The following is a 22,504-nucleotide window of genomic DNA, read 5'->3' on the forward strand; positions in this document are numbered from 1 at the left end:
CTGAGCTGCCTGCTCTGCTGGCCTTGTGTCTGCAGCGTGGTCCGAAGCCATGTGCCGCCAGTCCCGGTTAACGGCGGAGTTGGCACCAGCTCCAGATTGTACAGTTGTCTTTGGACTCCACCGCCCTGCCGTCCATGCATTCCTGAATCAAATTGTCGGGGGTCACTTGAGGACCCAGTCCGAAGAAGTAGCTTGGAATTGCAGATTGGCCGAGTGGCACTGCCAAGTTCATAGAAATTCATGGAGAATCTGGTAAATTCCAAACAGCCAAAGGCCAAGTTTAATTAAGTGTAAACTTCAGGGGTTTGTCTCATCTGTTTTGCTCCCCCTATAGCTAATTGCCTGACAAGGGGTAGGAGCTCAATAAGTATTTGTCAAATGAAGAATGTGGTCCACGTTTCAGCGTAAAGCATTCCTCACGATGTTATAAAGAGGAGTTCATTCCGGAGTGAGACTTTTGCTATTCAGTAGGATCCAGCCGGGTCAGGTAACATCTATCATCTGCTACAGAAATTTGCCCTGTTAGCAAACAGCTTTATTTTTCTAAAGTGCCAGTTTTCCAGGTTACATGTCAAATCTCTAGGATTCAGACCTCTAATACTCAGTGAGATATCGTAATCACTACAGAGGACACCCAGGGCGCCTGTGTTCTAGTCAGTGCAATAAATGTTTACTGAGCTCCTGCTATGTGCAAGGTTCTCTTCTAGGTGCTCGAGATCCCGATAAAGCAGAGAATGGCCCAACCTCCGAGGAGCTCCTGGTGTTAGCGGATGGCGGTGCAGAAACCCGTGGAAAAGTCTGTATCGCACCGGGCATTCCCAGCACATTAGCTGCTTTATTAAGTTAGCTTTTGACAATCAAAAAAAAGAAGAAGAAGGAAGGAGAGAAGGGAGGAAGGAAAGAGGGAAGGAAGAAGGAAGAAAAATTCATGGTGATTTTTAAATGTTTATTGTTTATATTCTGCAACCAAACACCAAAATTAAAAAATCTAATTTATTTGGGAGCTAATTTGTTTCACATAAGTGGATTTTTTTCATATAAGACATTGAACCACGCATAAAGGAGATACAGCAACTTCAGAAGGAGGCTTCCTCCTCAGGAGGGCTTAGTGGGTTTTAGTGCTTTTTCTTTTAAAAAAAATCTGAAAATAATGTGATAAAATATTACCAATTGTTAAATCTGGATAGTTGGTACATAGTTGTCTATTGAATTATTTTATGATGATTTACAACGATTTTAAAAATTACAAAATAATATGCTTCCCGATAGCATAGACCAGACATAAATAGACCCCTTTCCTGGGAAAACTACCCTTATGAACATCAGTCAGTGGCCTGGGCTCTACTTTGTGCCCTCGGGACTCCCGAGGAATGTAAAGCTGTCTCTGGGCTACGTGACCCCAGATGACTGTATTCTGAATTACTGTCTGTTTTGTGTAGTTTTTCTGCCTCTTTGCTGTCAGGGTGTCTGCTTATCCCTTGCACCCTCCCTTCTAATCTGCTGTGCCCAGAAAAGAGCTAATCAAACCTGTTAGAATCCCAACTAAAATTGGAATGAATAAACTTTAAGAGAAACCTAGAAAGTTTCTAAATAGATGGACTCTTTTTTCTAATATTTTTATTTTCCCCCTTCATCTGGCTTTCAATGGTGTTTTGGACAGTTGGAATCTAGGTAAGTAAACCGTTTCCATGGTTAGCAATCCGGGAGACAGCTGTACGGTATGTTGGAAAGAAAACTAATCTGAGTAACCTGGCTTTGGTACTAACTAGCAGTGTTCATTCCTTCATTTATTTATTCAGCAAATACTTACTGAACAATTATTAGGTGCTTGTTTTAGCTGCTGAGGGCACAGCACTGAACAAGAGAGCCAGGTACTTCAATTCTTGTGCCAGAGACAGGAAAAAAGACACAAACAAGCCAGTCTATAGCAGAGAGTGCTAAGTGCTCTCAACACAGTAGATCAGGTGAAGTGGCAGGGAATGATCCCGAAGGTAGCACTTCACGTGGGGAGCTGGAAGTACTCTCAGAGGAAGTGGTATCTGGGCAAAAAACTGGAACACTGGAAAAGGCCAGGCTGGCAGAGATGGGGGAAGAGCATTCCAGGCAGAGGGAACCTCAAGTATGAGAGCCCTGAGGCAGGCACCTAGAGCACATGGAGCACGGGGAGGATGGGACACGGAACTGGGGAGCAGGAAGGGGCCGGGCCACACAGGGAGGTGGGTGGGGAACAAGGGAGGGGTTTGCGTTTTATTCTAAAACCCACCGTCAGGGGAGAGACTCCATCTGATGTACTCTTAAACAGGGCTGTTAGGTCTGCTGGATTGGATGCACAACAGGTGGAGGATGGAGTGGGGTCAAGGCAAAGAGAGGAATTCAGGTTGACCTCTAGGGTTAGGGCCAAGGGGAAGGTTGGAAGGGGGGCAGTTTTCAAAAAATCCAGAGTACTGGAGATACCAAGTACGCAGTTGTTGCTCTAGGGAAAGGTCAGGGCTGGAGATGTTATTTAAGCCTTGGAGCAGATGAGATGACCTAGGAAGGGAGTGTGCATAGATAAGGGCCAAGGAATGAGCTGGGAGCCAAGTCCACAGGGAGAGGTCGGCGGAGGAGGAACTGGAGAGGAGAGCCAGCTTCAGAGGGGGAACCAGGGGAAGGAGGAGAGGAGAAAACAGAAACGCTAAGAACAGAATGTTCCCAGGGAGTCCTACATGTGTCCAAGGCTGCTTAGGAGAAGGGTAAGGTGAGGCAGAGAAGTCCGGCCCCTTGATTTAGCAAGATGTAGGTCACCGGCTATCTTGACAAGAGAAGTTTGGGTGTAGGAGTGCAGACAATTTAATCTCTGTGGGGCTCTTTCCTCTGTTAAATGTGGGTATCTGACTAGAGGATGTTCAAGGTCCTGTCCACTAGGTCATCATACAACATGGCTGGAAACTGGAAACTTTTTGTTTTTTAAATCTCATAAGTTGATCAGAGATAAGAAAAATAATAATAAAAGAAGCTACAATAGCTGGGAGTTTATTACTCAAACCAGTGTTGTCATTAGTACTCTTTTACATAAAAACTATTAAGGTTATTTATGCCAAATTTTAAAAAAGCCAAAGAAACAATTAAAATAGAACACCTAGTGGCCAGAATTATTCTTAGGGGACTCAAACTATATAAGCCGTACCATCAATATAGTGCCAAGAGTCTCCTAGATTACTGTCCTGTAAAGCCCTTAAAAATGATCTCTAGGCACAATGCAGAGTGGCCCCCCCTCAGGCCGTCTGAGTCCTTATTCATTCTCGTGCTCTTTCACCCACTGTCCTGAATTTTCACCCAAGGTTACTGAGTCCTGCAAGATAACACAAATCATTGTTTTGCCAAGGGTACTCTATTTCCCTCTTGCCTATTGACTGTTCTTTACAAGTGATGGAGGCTAGAGACTGTCATGCTATTTGTGAGCTTTTTCTTGAGATTAGGCTGGCACCAGCATGGAGACAGGTTCCGAAGTGGCCTGACAGGCAACCTGCAATCAGGGGCCGTGGACGCTCTGTGTAGACGGTTCTCGTCCTTGTCTGCGTCTAAAGCTTCTGAGAGGGCTGCCTTAACTCAATTTCATGTAACCTTGCCTGAAGAACTCCAAGCAATCTACCAACAAACAGCCTTTCACCTGGGCTCATGGGTAGACGTTTGATTTCCCTCCTCTGGCTGAAAAAGCAAAACCCTGCAATGAGGCACAAGTCATTCAAGGTCAATAGCTAGTCGAAACGAGAGCAGGGAATGGTATCTAAGACTCCCGGCTCCAGGTTTCTTCACTTCCTGCCAGGGCACTGATGATCACACATGAACAAAACCATGATTTACAAAATGGGGGAATAACTTCACCAAAGAAGGGTGAAGGGTGAGGCAAGGTAAGTAACATTTGTCAAGATCCTGCCACACCTATGTCAGTGGTTCTCCAATCTTTGGGTACGTCAGGCTCACCTGGAGACTTGTTACCAGGGTTTCCTAGAGGGGGAATCCATGAGTGATCCTAATGCACACCTGATTCGGTATCACCGCCCTAAGCAACTTGCATAGATTCCTTGGAGTTCAGTCTTGTGTGTGTGTTGGGCGGAACGGGGTGGGGACAGCGGTTGGGAAGGGGCTTAGGTTCTACCATCAGGTGAAAATAAATGACCCTTGAAAAATCCTTTTAAAACATTCATAAGTTTGACAGTATAAATTTTTTGTTTCTGTGGGGAGGTAAAAACCTGTACAGTAGCATGTAGTATAAGATTTAATGCTTTCAGTAATGTAAGACACAAGGAATGCATATGCAAAATATGGCTGTACTATTTTATTTTTATTAGTTAATTAAGTTTATTAATATAATTTTCCGATTTCTATAGTGACCATTCTCTTTTGTAATCATTCCTTGACTCTCTGTATATTCTTTTTTTTATTGAAGTATAGTTGATTTACAGTATCATGTTAGTTTCAGGTGGACAGCACAGTGATTCAGTTATATATATATATATATATATATATATACCTCCTAATTTACCCCTCTCCCCACCTCCCTTTCCCCTTTGGTAACCATAAGTTTGTTTTCTATGTCTGTGAGTCTCTTTCTGTTTCAGAAATAAGTTCATTTGCATCTTTTTTCTTTTTTAAGATTCCACATATAAGTGGATATGATATTTGTCTAGCTTACTAGTATGATCATCTCTCGGTCCATCCATGTTGCTGCAAATGGCATTATTTCATTCTTTTTTTCATGGCTTAGTAATATGCCATTATATATATATATTCCATATATATGGAATGTAGAGTAATATGTAGTAATATTCCATATATATATATATATATATATATATATGGCACATTTTCTTTATCCATTCATCTGTCGATGGACATTTAGGTTGCTTCCACGTCTTGGCCATTGTAAATAGTGCTACAATGAACACTGAGGTGCATGTATCTTTTAGAATTACAGTTTTCTCCGGATATATGCCCAGGAGTGGAATTGCTGGGTCATATGGTAGTTCTATTTTTAGTTTTTTAAGGAACCTCCATACTGTTCTCCGTAGTGGCTGTACCAATTTACATTCCCACCAACAGTGTAGGAGGGTTCCCTTTTCTCCACACCCTCTCCAGCATTTATTATTTGTAAACTTTTTTAAAAATTGAAATATAGTTGATTTACAATGTACTATTTTAACTTATGCAAGAAAGTTATACCTAGAAGTTGCATTTGAGTTAGTTGAATGCTCACATTATATGATTCAGTGACAGAAGAACACCATGAAATATACATTATTATCTCCAGTCTATAGATGGAGAGGTGGGAGTTCAGTCAGGTTAAGAGACTTGCCCAAAGTGACCAGCTTGTAAGTGCTGGAACCAGGATTCAGACTTAGGTCTGTGTGCTTCTGAAACCTGTGATCTTTTCATTTTTATGACACTGCCACAGGCCAGTTCATCTTTTAGCATTCCCCTGAAGGGTAAAGTGCAGAAATGCTCCAGAAGGTCTTGGGCTACTGTTATTTCAAACATCCAGTTAAAACAATATACTATAAACTGGGTGAGATAAAAAATTAGATTAGAGGCATATCCTATCAGTAGAGTTGGGGACCAAAAATGGCTAACGAGGCTCCAGGCAAGGATAAGAGGTGGAGATAGAGTGTGCTAGGAATGACATATCCAACCTGAACCTTTATCACTGTAGGTTAAATATCTTTCATAGTTTCCTTCCTCATGCAGTTCCCTTTACATTTTCACTTTAAAATAGAAAGTCAGTTTTCCATAGGGAACAGACTTGCCCAAATAGAGGACCAAATCTCAAAAAAGGCCTCCCTACTCACCTGGACTTCTGAAATACTCCCTACTCACCTGCAGCTAGGAGGGGGTCACAGGAGACAAGGAGTACCCCAGAAGTAGTCCATCCCAATGACAGGTTAGGCATTACTAGGAGGCCAGAATGGTGCTAAACACTTTGCATACATTTTCTTATTTAATCCCTTAAAGCCCATGTAGTGGGTGCTACTAGTATCTCTATTCTACAAAGTGGGAAACTGAGTTTGGTGCTTTGCCCAAAGTCACTAGTTGCTCTCAGTACCAGGACAGAGTTGAGTGCTTACTATGTGCCAAGCGCTGTTCTAGGCATCTTATATGTAGCGACTCCTTAAATCCTCATAACAACCCTATGAAATAGGTGTCATAATTATGCCATTTTACAGATGTGAGTGTTCGGTAACTCTTAACTCACCAAGGAGTTAAATAACTCACTCAACTCAAACAGGGAGTTAGTGGTGAGCCCAGGAAAGGAATTCAGGAAAATCTCTGGTCTCAACCCTTAGCCTTTCACCTTTCCGACTGCTGGGCCCCAGCCCTGGAGTTTCTGATTCCGTAGGTTTCGGGGCAGTACCTGTGAATTTCCATTTCTGCAAGTTACCAGGTGATGTTGCTAGTCTGGGAAGCATGCTTTGAGAACCACTGCTCTAGAGCTAGCACTCTTAATCACTGCGCAACAAATCCCACTGGCCACCAAAGTCCCTGTGTGTGTGTGTGTGTGTGTGTGTGTGTGTGTAATTCCTCTTGAGAAGCATTTGCAAAAAATATATATATATTTAAAATAATTCCTAGAACTTCTCCCTATGGAGATTTCTTTTCCAGTAAGCTTTGTGCTAGTAAAATCAAAAGAGGACACAAGTGTGTCCTTTAACCAAGAGCGTTCGGCGATGGAGCGCCTTCTAATGCTTGTGTCCTCCGCCGAATCCGAGCGCGGAGGCTGCCACGTGCGCGGAGACACAGCGGCCAGGTCCCAGGTTCTCAGAAACCCGTCTCGGTCCCGGGGCAAGGACAGCAAAATGACCTGACCACGGGACAGCCCGACGCCAAACGGCCCAGCACCTCCTCGGTGGCCGCCGGCCGGCTCCTCCAGGCTTATTTACATTTTCTTGCTCTTCCTCTGTCCACTACGGAACAATCTCACACTTTACATCTACCCTCGGGAGCTGAGTCGAACTCGGCGAAGTTCTTCTCCAAGGGCAAGGGGAAGGGCAGCGAAGCGGGAGAGGTCTTTACGAGCGCGGGGTGGGGGGGGAGGAGCGGGGTGGAGGCGGAAGGCGCCCCCTCCCCGGGTCTCCGCGGCCCTCTGGGGCGCCGGGCGGGCGGGGCCGGGGGAGGCGGGGAGCGCCCCCAGGCGCGGGGGCCGGCCGCAGCCATCTTGCCCGCGAGCCGCACCTCGCAGGTCGGGCGGGCGGGCAAGCGAGCGAGCGAGCGGGCGGGGCGGTTAGGGGCGCCGCCCCGGAGCCCCGCCCCGCCTGGGACTCTCGGGAGCGCGGGCCGCGGGCGCACTGCACCGACGCACATACAGCGGGGAGCGTAGCCGTCTTCTGCCGGAGCCGCGGGTGAGCCAGCCGCGCGGTCCGGGGTCGGCGGGCTGAGGGGCCGGGACGGGGGGTTCGCGCCACGCGCTTCGCGGAGGGGACAGTGGCCGGAACTCGACGACAGGTGCGGCGGGGCGGCCGGCGCGCGAGCCCAGGACCGGTGGTCCCGACGGGAGCCGGGCTCGCTCCGCCGCCGGCTCCCGGGGTCTCGGGCCGGCGGAGTCCCGAGTACGCGGTTCTCCCTGCGGCCCAAACACACGGCAGGTGAAGCTGAACCTGCCCGCGTGGACGCTCCGGCTGCTCCGCCACCTTCCTCTTTCTGCTCTGCCCCCTCGGGTCCCTCTCCCAAACGCCAGCGAAGCCCGGGCTGCGTGGGTGCGCCCCCTCCCTCCTCGCCCAGCCAGGCGGCCCTCGCCGCTCCCGGGCGGGGACAATTTTCAAAAAGTGTTTCTCAAAGGTTTGACGGTTGCGGTTTCAGTCTTGGGGCAAACGGTTGCTTCACAAAGTGAAACTTGCAGTCTTCTGGGCTCCAGGCTGGCTTCCCGGAAGCCCCGAGGAGTACCTCGGGGGACCGGCGGCCCCCGGCCCGGTCCCCTCCCGGTAGCCCAGGCCCAGCGGCCCCGTGCCCCCTCGCTGCCGGCTTCCCCGCCAGTCCCCGCCTACCTGCGCGCCCTGCGCCGAGGTCCCCTCCCCGCCGCCCAGGCTCCGCGCTCCCCACCCCGCCCACCCGGCCCCTCCCTGCCGGGTGCCCGCCCCTCGCCCCGCGGTCCCCCGCAGCCCCTCCGCGCAGGTCCCGCCCGCCCGCCCGGCCCGCCGTAATTGCAGGTTGGGCGGTGACTCATCCCGGCGCCCGCCCGGCCGGTTCTTAAGCAGCAGCGCGGGGTGGGCGCCGAGTCTCGGGGCGGCGGCGGGAGCAGGAGGAAGGCTGCTGGGCGCTCTAAAGGGGTTTCCTCTGCCTCTAGGTCGGGAAAACCGTTTCAGCTGCTGCTGGAGAGTGTGTTTCTAGGAGACTGAGAAAGACCCATCAGGAACCGAAAATGCCGAAACCAGTAAGTAACCCAGTTTCTGGGCGGGGTCGGATGCTTCGGGCATTATTTTCAAGTGGAGTTACCTGGGCGAGGTGTTGGGGCCTTTTTTTTTGTAGAATAGAGCTCTTTTCTAAACGGACGAGAGGGCAGGAGTAGGGAATTGTCTGCTCTCTTTGTTATTAGTTGGTCCTTTGTGGAACTCCTGGCGAAAACAAGATTATGGTGCTTTTGTCTCTACAGTCTTGTTTGCGAGCCACCTGCCCCGCCCCCAGTGGTTTGGGTCTTTTATAAAAATTAGAATCCCCTTTTACGCGGTTTCGGTCTGTTTAAAACCTGTATTCTAATGCAACTTGGAAGTTTCTTAAAAAGAAAAGTCGTCTAAATCGCAGGGAGAGTCAGGTGGCTTCCGACGGAGCACGCCAACTCCCTTCGAGGGTCTGCAGCCAGCTGCACCCCAGCTCTTCCTTTGGCGCTTTAAAGGGCATCCGGCAGAGGAGACGCTGTCCTTCTGGGGGCAGCTTCGTTCCAGTGCATTTTACGACAGGCCCGTGAAGCTGTGCTCTGTTAACCCGGGAATGTGCTGGTGGCAGCAGGATTCCTATCTGAAAGAGGTTTAGTAATGAATTTGAATTGCAGATGAAGGAAGGTAGCCCTGGAGTTTGATTCGGAGGCTCCTGGGCTCTAGTCCTGCACTGCCGGTGCACATCGTAAACGTCAGCTGACTGGAGCGCTGCTGTGCCCCCCACCTCTGTCCCCCTGCATCTGATTATGTTGCCATCTCGGGTAGATTGTGGCCAGGCTGGGCTTTTTATAAGGCTTTCATTTAAGTTGTGGGAACGAGGCAGGTTCTTTGTGACCAGCATTTCTTAGAAAGTTGTATCTTTTACCAGCTTTAACACAGGTGAACTGGTGGCTAGATATTGGGGAGAAGATTTTGGAGTTTTGAATTACGGTGGAGAGAATATCTGGATTCATGAAAAACTGCAATAAAAGATACACGTGGAATTTATTTCTTGTTTTTCAAACGAGTTGGTTCTGTAGTCAGTGCCTGTGTGTTTTTTCTGCTGTTAAATTTTAGATTCTCTAAAAGGAGTTCTTTATTAATAAAGTTTTACCTTACTGTTAGGTTAAATAAATTACTATGTTAATATGCTAAAAGATTCAGAAGCCAATTGAGCTTTTGCCTAGGTTACATCATCAAGACGATTCATTCGTGACGCAGAAAATTTTTTTCCTACACAGAATTCTTTTCATTTACAATTTGCAATTGGCATGTGACGTTCAGGGTTTACAATCCCTGTGATATAAAACAGACCTAAGCACAGCATCTTACTCAGGGCACAGTCCTGTGCTGTGTTACACAGAGCAGTGATCAGGAGATTACCTTTCCTGGTGTAGTTTTCTTTATTTCATTAAAAGAAAAGATGCAGAGTTCAGCTTTTAAAATATCACTCAGAAGAAAGTCAGTAAACCTGTTTCCTGTCACTATTTTTCTTTCTCATAAGGATTTATAGTTTCTTTTATTCTTTTTGTCTTTTTTTTTTTTTTTTTTGGTAGTAAAATTTACATTAACATACAGTTTACCATCTTAATTATTTTTAAGTTACGGTTCAGTGGCATTAAGTACATTCACATTGTTGTGCACCCATCGCCACCATCCGTCTCCAGAACTTTTTCATCTTTCCAAACAGAAACTCTGTACACATTAAACACTAACTTCCCATTTTCCCCTCCCTCCAGGCCCTGGCAGCCACCCGTCTACTTTCTGTCTCTGTGAGTTTGACTCCTCTAGGTGCCTCATATAAGTGAGACTACACAGTATTTGTCTTCTTGTGGCTGGCTCACTTCACTTAGCGTGATGTCCTCAAGATTCATCCATGTTGTGCTGTGTGTCAGAATGCTCTTCCTTTTTAAGGCTCTCTTTTTATTTCTTAGGGCAGGTATGTTCTCATTTCATTTGGCTTTGAAGTTCCCTTTATGATGGATCAGAAAGTTGGAAAATGTTCTTCCGACAAAGTGAAGACAGTTGTTGAACTGTTAAGGAAGGATAGTAGCCATCCTTAACTTGTAACATCTTTGTATGTTAGGGTCCCAATAACCAGAGTAAGATTTTGAAAGACTATATTTTGTATATTTACAGTTATTTCCAGGTGGTATCGTGAGGTCCCCTTTTATGTGAGCCACAGCTGTTTTCCATCGGAAATTTCTACCTGCCTCCTTTTTGGTGGGGGAGGGTCTTGGAGATTTTGCCTTGTAAAATGAATACACTTAAGTCTTTCTCCATGTGAATCCTATGAGGGCCACTCCAGAGATCACTAAGAGCTTACTGGCTGATAGGCACTTCTAAGGCTGTTATAGAGTATCTCGTTTTTGTTACTGTGGTTTTTTGCTCCCTCCTAGATGTTAAAGCTGAAGCATCCAATAACAAGCTCTATAGATGTGTCCTTTGAACAAATGGTTATTGATTCCTATTATTCAAGCCCAGATTAAGAATTTTGTTAGGTGGCTTCCCATGATGATTTTTAACAACAGGATTGAAGGCAAACCATAAAGATGGCTACGTCTGCGTAGTCACGATTTGAGTCTCCTCCAGACCTCTTGAATTTGTCAGGCAAAGTATTGTTGATTGGTATGTCTGAACAGAGTCAGTGGATGACTCTATTTGTAAAACAAGTATATAAATGAAATAATATTTACTTGCTGTGTTTTCTCTTAATACTGCTTCTGCGATCACCACTTGTTAAAAGACATTGCACGTCCACACGTTCAGTGAGCATCTGTCGCCCCGGCGCCAGGCACAGGGTATCGCACAGACGGTTGCAACAGATCTTGTCTTTGGGGAGCTTGCAGTCTGGGACCCAAGCCCAGACACGGGCAAACACTGGAATGGGAGCTGGAAAACCCGCTGGGAGCCATCCAGGAAGGAAAGAGGCTTAGGTAAAGTGTGACACAGCTGAGAGGAAAGCCACCGGTGCAGAGATGGGCAGGCAGACTGAGAAGTCTTGCTCGATCCCCTGGGGCGGGTCCTCCCCCGGCGCTCCAGGGCTGTGGTCCATTGCTTTTCCCAGCTGCTCAGGGCTCTACTCTTGTGTGATGGGTAGACTTTCAAGGAGGATGGTTTGAGGTCCAGAAGGCACCACGCTTTCTGCCCAGCTGGCCGGTTTGGCCTGGTGCGTCCCTGTCATCTGGGGAGGGGCATGGGCTTTGTGCCCAGGGCTCTGGCTCAGGAAGCAGCCCTCGTGCCCACGGTTCAGCTGAGGGTGCCCAGCGGGCTCCTTCCCCCTTCCTTCTTCCTTTCCCCCATACTCGCTTTCTTCATTGTGACAGAGAGGAGGCATGGGGCGTCAGGAAGGAAAACCACTGCAGTCAAGCTTAGGGATGAAAAGGGTGTTGTGCTCAAGGCCAAGCTCTCTTAAAGCTGTTTTCTGAGAAGTTTAGCCTGAACTGCCTTTAACTGGCACCCGTGGATGCCTTAGCTGTTCATTCCTAGAGTGTCGATACGGAAATTTCTAATGTAAAAGTAAATTTTCTCCCTTCAGTAGGAAAACTCTGAAAGTGTGTTCAAAATTCTGCCCTATGCCAAAATCTTAAGATAATTTCTGAGATGACCTTGTCTCTTGAGAATATGTATCCTCTTTCACTAAATATTTTAACACGGTCAGAATTCACTGAATATCCTAATGCTTCCCCCCGCCCCCTTGAGGAGCACACATGGGATCTGTTTTCCCCGTGCCCCTCCTTCACCGCACGCAGATGGTGAGTTAGGCAGCTAAGGTTTTCCCATGTGGCGGTAAGGAGCGCTGGCTGGGGTTAGTCATTTGTCGTCACACTGGAAGGCACAGCGAGTGTGTCTGTACGTTCACGCGTTCATTCAGCAGACGTTTACTGCGTTACTGTGCTGGATGTTGAGGCCGCCGAGGTGAGCAGACACAGAAACAGTCCCTGTCGTCATGGATTTACAGCCTGGTGAGAGGGACAGACTGTAGTCGTAGAATAACTTGGATACGCGATGGCGTGTGCGTAGGGGGAGTGCTCATCGGGGGTCAGGAACGCACCCCGACACACGTCGTGACTGTGCTGAGCGATGTGAAGAGCGAAGGGGCGTCCTCCAGGTGAAGGAGGGAGACAGGGGACATACCCTGCAGCGAGACGGGAAACGGCTACATGAGGGCTTAACTCGGGGAAGCGCTGAAGGGTTTTGACTGGAAGGAGGTGACCTGATCAGTTCAGCCTTTTGGAAGGTCACTGCAGCTGCCGTACCCGCATCAGCAGGAGGTGCTGGGCTGTGGGAGGTGGTGGCAGCCTGGACCAGGGCGGGGCTGCGGGTGGAGAGAAGCACATGTGTCTGGGAGGTGAACTTGATAGGACTCGGTGATAGATTGGACGTGCAGGGGGAGAGCCCGGTGTTGAGGCTGCCTTCTGGTGTCTGGCTTGCATAAGTGTTTGGATGGTGGTGCCATTCACGAGATAAGGAACCTGGAAAAGGATGGGGTGTGGGAGGGGAGGTTGAGGGTTTGGTTTGTACATGTTGTTAATAAATTTGTGACTGTGATTGATGAAAGAACTCCTCACCTTCTTTCATTATTGTAACCGCTGCCCCCTGCCACAATATATACAAATACCAGACTTATTAAACAATAGTATTTTTAAATCCACATAGACTAAAAGTGATCCAGCAGCTTTCTTATGTTCCTCCTGAGTGTATGGACACACTATGGACACACATGGTTCAAAGTTAGCATTACTTTACTACAGGGTTCCCACATTCGGGTTACGCGATTATCTGGAGACGGGAAGCTTCCTGGTCCCTCACAGGACTGCTGAATCCCCATCTCTAGGGCTGGGAGGACTGGATGTGTGTGCTTTAGGTCCCCAGACGGTTCTGATGCACCCCAGAGTTTGGGCACTGATGATTTCATAGGAAAAGGACAGTTTTTATATATTCCTCTCTCTCGATGGGGTTGATGCTGGTGGTCGTGCGTGGGCAGCGAAGCCCAGTGCGCTTCCGGAGCCTCCGTTCAGGCGAAGGCTCTCACGCTGTCATGAAGGCGGGTACGCGGTCCCAGCTCCTAGCGCCACGGGTGCCCTCATTGGTATTTGGAACGCGGCCGAGGTGGGAAAAAGGAGATGGGGCTCAGGCTCCAGAAAGACAGGACCAGCTACAATGCACGAGAGAATCTCTCTGATTTGAACTTCTGTCTGCAGGGTGTCCAGTTGCAGAGCTTAATTTGGCAGTGACCAGCGAGCTTTCAAATTTTGGCTCTCTTTGTTTTTAAAGGGGAAAAAGAGGCCAACATTTCCTATTAAATGGCAGGGAACAAAGAGACCCCATTCCTTTGTCTTCTTTTCTTTCTTCTCTTACCCTTCCATGCCGGCCTCTCCTTTTAGTTACCATCCTAAATAATATTGTGATTTCTAACAACATTTTGAATAATTTTATTCGTACTTGCGGTTTGGGAAAGGAAAGCAACATCACTATTAGTGAATTATCGTAATTCTTTAATTTTTTTTTTTAACTTAAACTTTTGTGAATCTGACAATTTGGAGATTCTTTGGATGATTCAATATGCCTCTTTCTTACAGTATTTAGACATTTCAACTCTAATCTGAAGTAGTAGAATTCAGTCTTTCTTCAAAATCAGCGAATGCATTTTGAATTATCCTCTATATTTTATTTAATTTCAGTAGTAACTACACTTGGGATTCTTCAACTACTCCAATTAGTTTTTAATTTAAACACTACACAACACTGTAAAGCAATTATATGCCAATGAAGATGTTAAAAATATATATATATATTTATATAATTTAAACACTAACTGGGTGTCTGCCACTATTAATTAAATATGGAATACTTACTGAAGAGACCAGAAGGTTGCATTATTTTCCTTCTAACATGCTTAGTATCTATGGCTTTTGATGTAAAGAATAAAGATCTTATTCCAGCCTTCTGTAAATAGTTTTTTTTTTTTTAAGAAAGAAAGAAAAATAAACATTGTGCTGTGATGTGAGTTAGAGACTTCTGACTATAAAGTGAAATACTTAATATATAATTAATATACATAATTTTTCCAAGTAAAAATGCAAAGAGCTGTAAAAAGAATAGTTTCATAATTAATTTACTACTTACCTGTACTTTGGCAAGGCATTTAGTTTCTGTGAACCTCAATTTCGTCATTTGTAAAATGGAAGTAAAAAAAAAAAGTTTTTAAGTGAAAAGAATGTGAGATAAACTGAGACAAAGCTTATACCTATGAAATCCAAACAATGTATCTTCAGATGCTGTAAGCTTTATTTATTTCCTGTGTGCTCTTTTCCCTTGAAACATATTTCACAAACTTTTCAGTGCAACCTGTAGCTAAAGCTAAGGGCTTTAGTTCCTGAGTTGCTATAAACCAGGTAAAGTTTGTCAGTAGATCTTCCAAGGGGAACAGCAACGTGAAACATTTGAGTTATTTAGTAAAAGGGAACACTGTATCTCCTTCTCATCCTCTGTGTCTTCTGTGTCTTCTAGTTGTCAGTATTCCCTTGTACGTCACATGGGTTCCTTCCTCATTTATTGAAGCCCTATTATACGCACTAGGTGCCAGGTCTATAAAAATAAATAGGATAGGTTTTTGCCTTGAAGGAATTCTCAGTCTAATAGGGGAGTCAGATATGTAAACAGAGAATTGCAGTGCAGTGTAGTAAGTGTGGTAATAGAGATACAGAATATTGTGTACCCTAGAGAGCCAGGGAATGCCTCCCAGCTGGGTGAGATTCTTCAGGTGGGTGTTGAGGGGTGCATAGGAGTTACCCTTCTGCCTTTGGGCACTGGTGAATTCAGGCAGCAGCAGTGGTCAGTTCTGTTTTCCTTGGATTATGATTCACATTCCATTCTCCAAGCCCTTTTAAACGCCTATAGATAAACAGTAATGCTGTTTCAAAGGAAATGGAGAAGTGCATTAACATAATAATTATCTTTTTAACCTAATATACTTGAGAAAACAAACCTTAAAAGCAAAATGAAAATTTTCTGACCTTGATCCGACTTTTATTGATAAAAGAAAGGATGAAACTGTAATAAACAGTGTGAGACTTTGCTTTCCATTCTGTTAAATTTGAAGTCACTTTCCACAACCTAATTTTCTTTTCTGTTTTTGCCTGAGAGCTGATCAGTTTGAAACTGTCAATACAAAAAAAATTGTCATATCAGATATTGTAAATAATTGTTTTTACTTCAGGATTGGGTAGGTAAAGGCCACATCTGGCCATGGCCTGTTTTTGTGTGGGCTACCTAGCTAGGATTGGTTTTTTACAACTTAAAGGGATTTTTCAAAGCAACAAGAACAAGAACATGCAGCAGGTGCCAAATATGGCCCCCAAAGCCTAAAATACTTACTGTCTGGCCCATGACCGGAAAGATTTGCCAACCCCTGCTTTAGGATAAAAATAATTATTGTTAAGCCTTTGTTACAATCTTGTATATATTTAATGACTAAGCTGATAATATTTGGAAGCAGATCCACCGCATTGGTTCCAATTTTTAAAAATTTTTTGCTAAAGTACAAAGAACCTGTTTTGTTAGTCAGCGTCCAGTGCGTCACAGGCCTGAGCCTGGACGTGTACCGTGAGTGCTGTCACCCAGGAGCGGGCATGGCTGGGGCTGAGGTCATGTTTTAAACAAGGCTGCTGTTCCGCGGGCCTTGTTTCTATAGAGAAGGTGGTAGTGTCTTGTGTCACATTTGCTAAGCCATTGTATAATGACAGATTTCTGGCGTATGCTAAAAGAAAGCAATTCGTACCTGATATTTGAGTTGGAAAGAGAATGGTAGATGAATGAGTTGTGTTTTTATCACTGATCGTTGAAAATTAACTATTGTCTGTGTCTGAATGTTTGCGTGTAGATAGTTTTATCATTTGACCCCCGATTGAGACCATTTTATCTGCAGTAGAGCCCCCTCACTGCCCACCCCTTACTGCTTTATTTACTTCCACTTATTTCTACCCATAACAGTGACAGATACTTGCTTCTTTGCTTTCTGTCTTTCCTGGCCACAAAGTGAGAAGCCAAGTGGTTTGGGGGGAAGAAAAGCATCATTATCTGCTTCTAGAACAGACTTCAAATGCTTGCTTTATTGGCAGGTAAATAGAGGGAAGGAGGATGAGCGAGCAGGTAAACAGGCCCGCCTCTGAGTGGGTGACCGACCTCGGGCGAGCATCCCAACCTCCCCGAGCCCTGCTTCCTCATCTGGGAAGCAGGATCCGAGGACCTGCCTGGCACAGAGGACAGAGTAAAGGTGGCCAACTCCACTTGTAACTACTGAATTCTAATCTGATTAAAAGCTTTCATACCTCATGATGGGCATTCTTTTTTTTTTTTTTTTTTTTCTGACTTAGACTCGTAATGCAGTAGATTGGGCCTGCCCTTTCTCCTGCTCCCACAGTGAAGACCACCACATCCCTCCATAAAATCCATTTGTTCATTCAACGAGTACCTACTGTGCGCCAGGTTTTTTAGGTCCTGGGGATACATTGGTGCACAAAAGGGGAGCAATACCTGCTTTCAAGACGCCCACACTGTAGTGGAGAAGACAGATACCTGCTGTCGGGATGGTGGGAGCTGAGGTCAGTTCTCATCCCGGCTTTGCCAAGAGGTACAGGTAGTTTTGTTCTTTTCACTGACTCTTGTTGCGTGAAGAGTTAAAACCATTGGGCAGAGTGACTTAGGAATGGGCAGAGTGTGACATATTTTTGTTTGTTTTTTTGGTAAATCACTCTTAACATTGCACCATGAGCCAAGGTGATATTTCTCCAAGGACCTGTTTTCACGTAGGTTTGGTGATAAGTACATCGTCGTTTGCCATACCTGCTTGGATTCTTCCATCATTTCCCAAGCATGTGGTTTGGTGAAATTTATACTTTTTGAATAATATTTTGCCTATTGCACCATTATAGCATCTGTAGGTTTTTTTATAAAATAAGTGTTAGAAGGATATCCAGTCTTATTCCTTACATTTTTAAAGAGAAAACTGAATCACAGATCACTTGGTAAAAGCTTAGGACAAATTTTAAATTGGAACCACCTCTTTATTTATGAAAATGTAATATGTATGTTAGCCTAGTATTCTTGTTGAGATGTTTCGTTGCCTTGGTTACGTAATTATGGATGTTGTTTCTTGGGTGTTCAAGTATCAGCTTACATAATACATTGCTATTTGGGTGAGACACTTAAGTGGGACTTAGATGGGGAGATAAGGTGGGGAAAACTTGATGTTTATTAAGAAACTGGCCAAACAGGGCAGTTTGGAAATATAATAGGATGACAAAGCTCCAAAGGGCATTATATGCTTTGAACAAATCAACTGTAAAAAGAGAGTTTTGAGGCAATGGGGAACAGTTGGATATTGACTAAACTTTAAATATTAAGGAATAGCTTTTAATTATGTTGGCTATGAGAGTGGCATGGTGGTTTTATATATGTGTATGCTTATATATATATGTGTGTGTGTAAGCTGAAAATATACTCATATTTAAAGTCCATTAGGGCTACATACCAAAGTTTTTACAAGTGAAATGATACACAATGGTCTTAAAATGTGCCAGCAAAAAAAAAAAAATGTGTTTCAAGTGGTAGAGTAAGTGAGTCAGGAAGGCTAGAAGAGAAGTAGCCGTGTCGAAGGTGGACGCAGAGCACACCTGCGGCTCATCGCACTGTTCTCTCTGCTTTTGCGAATGTTTCGAATTTTTCAAAATAAAATGGTTGTTTTTTAAAAGCACCTTATAGGGGTGGAAGGGAAAGATGCTGTCACTTTTCAGATCACCAAATCCTTGCGCCACTAGAGAGAGGAAGCGGGAAGGGACGCTCCTTCCCGTGGTGTCTGGGTTCCCCGGGAGGCCGCTCTGCCTGCCGCTGGGTCCCAGGGAGCAGTTCTCCCCGGGTCCCCGGAGCAGAACCGCAGTCCTTAGACCTTTGGTGTTCTGACCAGGTGAGGGACCGATTTAATCCCACCTGGGCCCTCTCGCCCTCCACACACCTTTTATTAAAGGAGAGCTCTAGTCAGAATTGCGGTCGACTTGGAAACACACAGAACTGTTTGTTCCCGGCTAGTTCCGCTACGGGCTCTGTATTCCCACGATTTTTTGTTTGATGGGGGAGGGGGTGACCCAACTAGAAATAGGTCGTTGTCTCAATAGCAGCATTCTCAAAGCTGGAAATTGGGAGCGAGCACACTCAAGTGTGGGGCATTACTTAGTGGAATTGTGTGCAGTCTGTGCTGGGACTGGGGTTGGGGGCAGGGTGTGGGGAGCTGAGACCTGCAGTAAGTGCAGCAGCCCGGGAGCTGCAGGGGCCAGGTGGGCGAGAGGATTACTCCCAGTCAAGGAATTAGGTACAGAATTATAATCCCACTCCGGATGTAGCATACTTGATTGTGGCAGAGTACAAATTGAAGAGGTCTTTTTTTTTTTTTTTTTTAAACGTCATATAATTTCAGAGAGTGGCTTAAAAGCATAAATTCAGTTGAAGTGGGCTTATTCGAGCAGATTTTGTTAGCTGGCTGATTTAGCTTGGACTTTTAAAAAATAAAACTATTGGGGTCTTACTCTCTATTTTTGATAGATAGCAAAAGTAAAGACTTCTTGGTCAAGTTCAAATACATCTTATCTAAGCTCCTTATAGGAGAAATGTTCTTTAATACTGCAAAATATTATGGCACATGTGATCTTAACTAGAGGCAAAGATTTATTTCAGAAATGGCGCAGGTTTAAGTATGTCTTATTTTATATGCCCTTCCCTAAAACAGCAGGTTAGCAAAGGAATTATGTTGTTTTGACACTTTCATTCTTTCATAGGCTTTCCTCCCACCAGATTAGAAAACTCTTCACAGACTTCTAAATTTACAAAGAAAACAGTCCACTCCAGGTGGAATGAGGTTTAGTCTTTAGGCCTTTAATTTCCTATGTTTTACGAGCCTGGAATTAAAATCCATTGTACCATGTGATAGCCCTCTTGGCCCTGTCCCTAACTTCGAGTCTTTTATGGGATCCTAAGTTTGTGGATATAATTAACCTCACTTTTCAGTGAACTAAATCGGTGCTGAAATATGTATGACACACCTAGTGAAACTGAAATGACATACTACAGAATCAAGACTTCACAAGCTTATTAGATAGAGTGACCTTGAAGGATAATTTATTTTGCCTGCCTTGGGGCAGGGAGGAGGAGAGAGGGATAATGATTATTTGTGTTTCTGGAAAGGAACAGTTTCTTTTGCAGAATGTAACATTCTCTGATTATGTATTTACCCCTTCCTGTGGAAAGTGGTGTCCAAGTGTCCTAGTTTAAATTTACACACAGGGTGTATGTCATTCCCAGTGTAGAAGAAATCAGTTCCTACTTACAGACACTCCCAAAAAAAAGATCTTAAAAATCGACAGCCAATAGGTATCAGGAATATTATTTTTACATGCCATTAGCAGGTAAGGAAATCCCCACCAGTGTTACCCTGCAGCACGGATTTGGAACTTGGGTGAGAATGACAGTCCTTTCATTTGTCAGGTGCTTGGAAAGCAGTTTCTTACTGCCTTCAGTTTCCTCCTTCCAAAATTAGTGCCTTAGCCTGGTGAACAGTGGGGAGGGTTTAGCACAAGCTGTTTCCAAAACCCCGGTTTTACAGTAGAGGAGGGAACTGACCCTCTTTTTAGTGGGACTGTTCAGAAAGTTCCCTTCCAGCTCTAAGGTCATGATTTTTCTCTAGTTATATTGAACACAGGCAGGAGTGGTTTGTTCACTTTTTGTATTGTTAAGCAGGCTTGGCTGACAGGAAGTGGGTCTGGGGGCAGGAAGTGGCTTACTTTCAGAGGCTACAGGAGCTGTTTAGAAAGACTTGGGAGTTCATTTCATGTTCTCGAAATTATGCGATGGATATTAGTGGATTTGAGCCCTTCCTTCCGATCTATATCTATCTGTATATATACTTCACATAATTTTCACCCTGGAATTTGGAAATACAAACTTTTCCATTCAAAAGTTTAAAGCCATTGACTTATATTGAAAAATACAACTTTAGGACTAACATTTAAGAGCTATACAAATATAAATATTTTTAGTAGGTAAGGAAATCGCATAAGCCTTTCTAGGCCGCAGTTTCTCAGCCTTTAAAAGAAGGTAGTCAGACTAGGATAACTTTTTACCTCTCACCAAGCAATACCCATTTAGAGTCACCCTACGAAATAGTTACCCCTCCTCCCTTTTTTAATTATTCTACCTAGAACATATACATGTATACAACATAAAAACAGGATATAAAATATAACATAATGTAGATACCTGAAACAAAAGTCGTTGGGAAATTCCAAGGCCCAGCTTTCATGTTTCACCCTGCCCTGTTATTATCCACAGCATATAAAGGATTTAGCTTTTACACTGTAAGCTTAGCCTAATGGTGGTGGAGGAGAGCAGTTTGGAAAAGGAGATGAGGGGTACTTAGTGTTGGTTTTCATGGTTAACTTTAAGTTATCCTCAGTACTCCTTAAAGTGATATTGAATTCTCTGTAAAATGAGGTAAGCGCCTACCCTAGGGCGTCGTGATTCTCGGAAGACGTGAGCTAAGAAACTGCTTACAGCTGTGTGGTTTATAATAGAGTCAGGTTGGCTCGTTCGACATTGAACTCTGTAGTTACGACCTTACTTTTCATTAGTGATTAGCAGCTGAGCGGACACTAATCCAAGGCTGCTGTTTTACACCTGCATGGAGAAGGAGCGGGAGGGGAGGGCAGGATTGCTGGAATCCCAAAGGTTGATGACCTCGCCCGAGGCACTCGAGTGTGGTAGGTTAATTCCGTTTCTTGATAGGTATTACCTACAGGGAATCTGGAGTTATTCTCATTAACTGTGAGCACCAATCCATATGCAGCAGAGCTTGAATCTTCCTGCTGGGGGGGTGACCACTGTCACGAGGGTTGAGTACCTGGAGCTCTGAGACGGACAACCGGGAGACTGGGAGCAGCCAGCGCAGGCCTCACGCGCTCCTCCTCGGTGGCTTCCCGAACTCCGCAGTCCCGGGAATAGCACCAGTCCCTGACTCCTAGGAAGTGAGGAGTAACGGGAACGCCGGGCCAGCAGCCCTTGGACCTCCTTAGGAGCTGTCTCGAGTGGACTCTTGTCAGCCCTAACATACGATGGTTTTATTATTCCTATTACTGTTATTGCCTATTACCAGGCAATAAAAGGCTGGTATATTTATTATCCTGGTATCGTACAATTATATGAATACTTGATGAGAATATGAGTTTGTGTCTGTCCTGCCCATCTGTCTTGGTTGGCTGTGCTACAGACAAAATGATGGTGCACGGAATTCTTACTGCATCGCCTGGCAGTTTGTGTTCTGATTAATTCCGTAGACTTTTTGCAAGATTTGTGGAGCTAGATGGCCAGTTTTCTTTGGCATTTGAACATTTTTCCGAAGCCTAACAAGCCAGTTTCTTCACTTTCACTCAGTTTCTTCTTTAACCTCAAAAAAGAAGACGATAGATAATGATGTGATTGTGTTTAATTTAAACTTAAGATACAGAAGAGCTTGAAAGAAAGGACTAATTTTAAAAAGTTATTATCCATTGGTGGTCAGGTTTGCCATAGCGTTATTTTATTAATAAGATACACTGTTATTCACACCTTCTCTAAAGGTCAGTAAACCTCAAGAAGTCTGGTGTTAAGCGCTCGAGCTTACACATGTACCCCTGAAATTTCTAACTTTGAGTCCAGCTTGCCTTCAGGCACATGGTGACATGTGGCTACGCTGTTGGTGGCAGCATTTTAGAGAGAGACCGATGCCTCCCTCTTGACTGACAGCAGAGTTGATGTCTTTGCCAGTACAGCCAGTATCAGGTTACTATGGACTTGACTCCATTTAATGAAAAATTGTGTTTTAAGAACCACATTTCTATTTTACTTGTCTTCTCTCTGTATAGTGTTTTAATATTTTGACATATTGGTTTTTAAATTTATTTATTTATTTTTGGCTGTGTTGGGTCTTCGTTTCTGTGCGAGGGCTTTCTCTAGTTGCGGCAAGTGGGGGCCGCTCTTCATCGCGGTGCGCGGGCCTCTCACTATCGCGGCCTCTCTTGTTGGGAGCACAGGCTCCA

The 22,504-nt window shown here is 44.9% G+C and overlaps 1 protein-coding gene across 5 annotated transcripts in view; it reads left to right on the forward strand.

Moving 5' to 3' along the window:
* Positions 1-6,693: 6,693 nt before the first annotated feature.
* EZR (ezrin) overlaps positions 6,694-22,504 on the forward strand; it is a 50,000-nt gene continuing 34,189 nt past the window's right edge. The window contains exons 1-2 of one of the 5 annotated variants that reach the window (XM_082404561.1): positions 6,694-7,039; positions 8,315-8,401. In XM_082404561.1, coding sequence (XP_082260687.1) covers positions 8,390-8,401 — 12 coding nt within the window. In that variant the 5' untranslated portion in view covers positions 6,694-7,039; positions 8,315-8,389. The other 4 variants (XM_082404557.1, XM_082404559.1, XM_082404558.1 and 1 more) reach the window with 4 other exon arrangements.

The sequence above is a fragment of the Balaenoptera borealis genome (genome assembly GCF_965194805.1).
Source record: "Balaenoptera borealis genome assembly, chromosome: 9".
Lineage (NCBI taxonomy): Eukaryota > Metazoa > Chordata > Mammalia > Artiodactyla > Balaenopteridae > Balaenoptera > Balaenoptera borealis.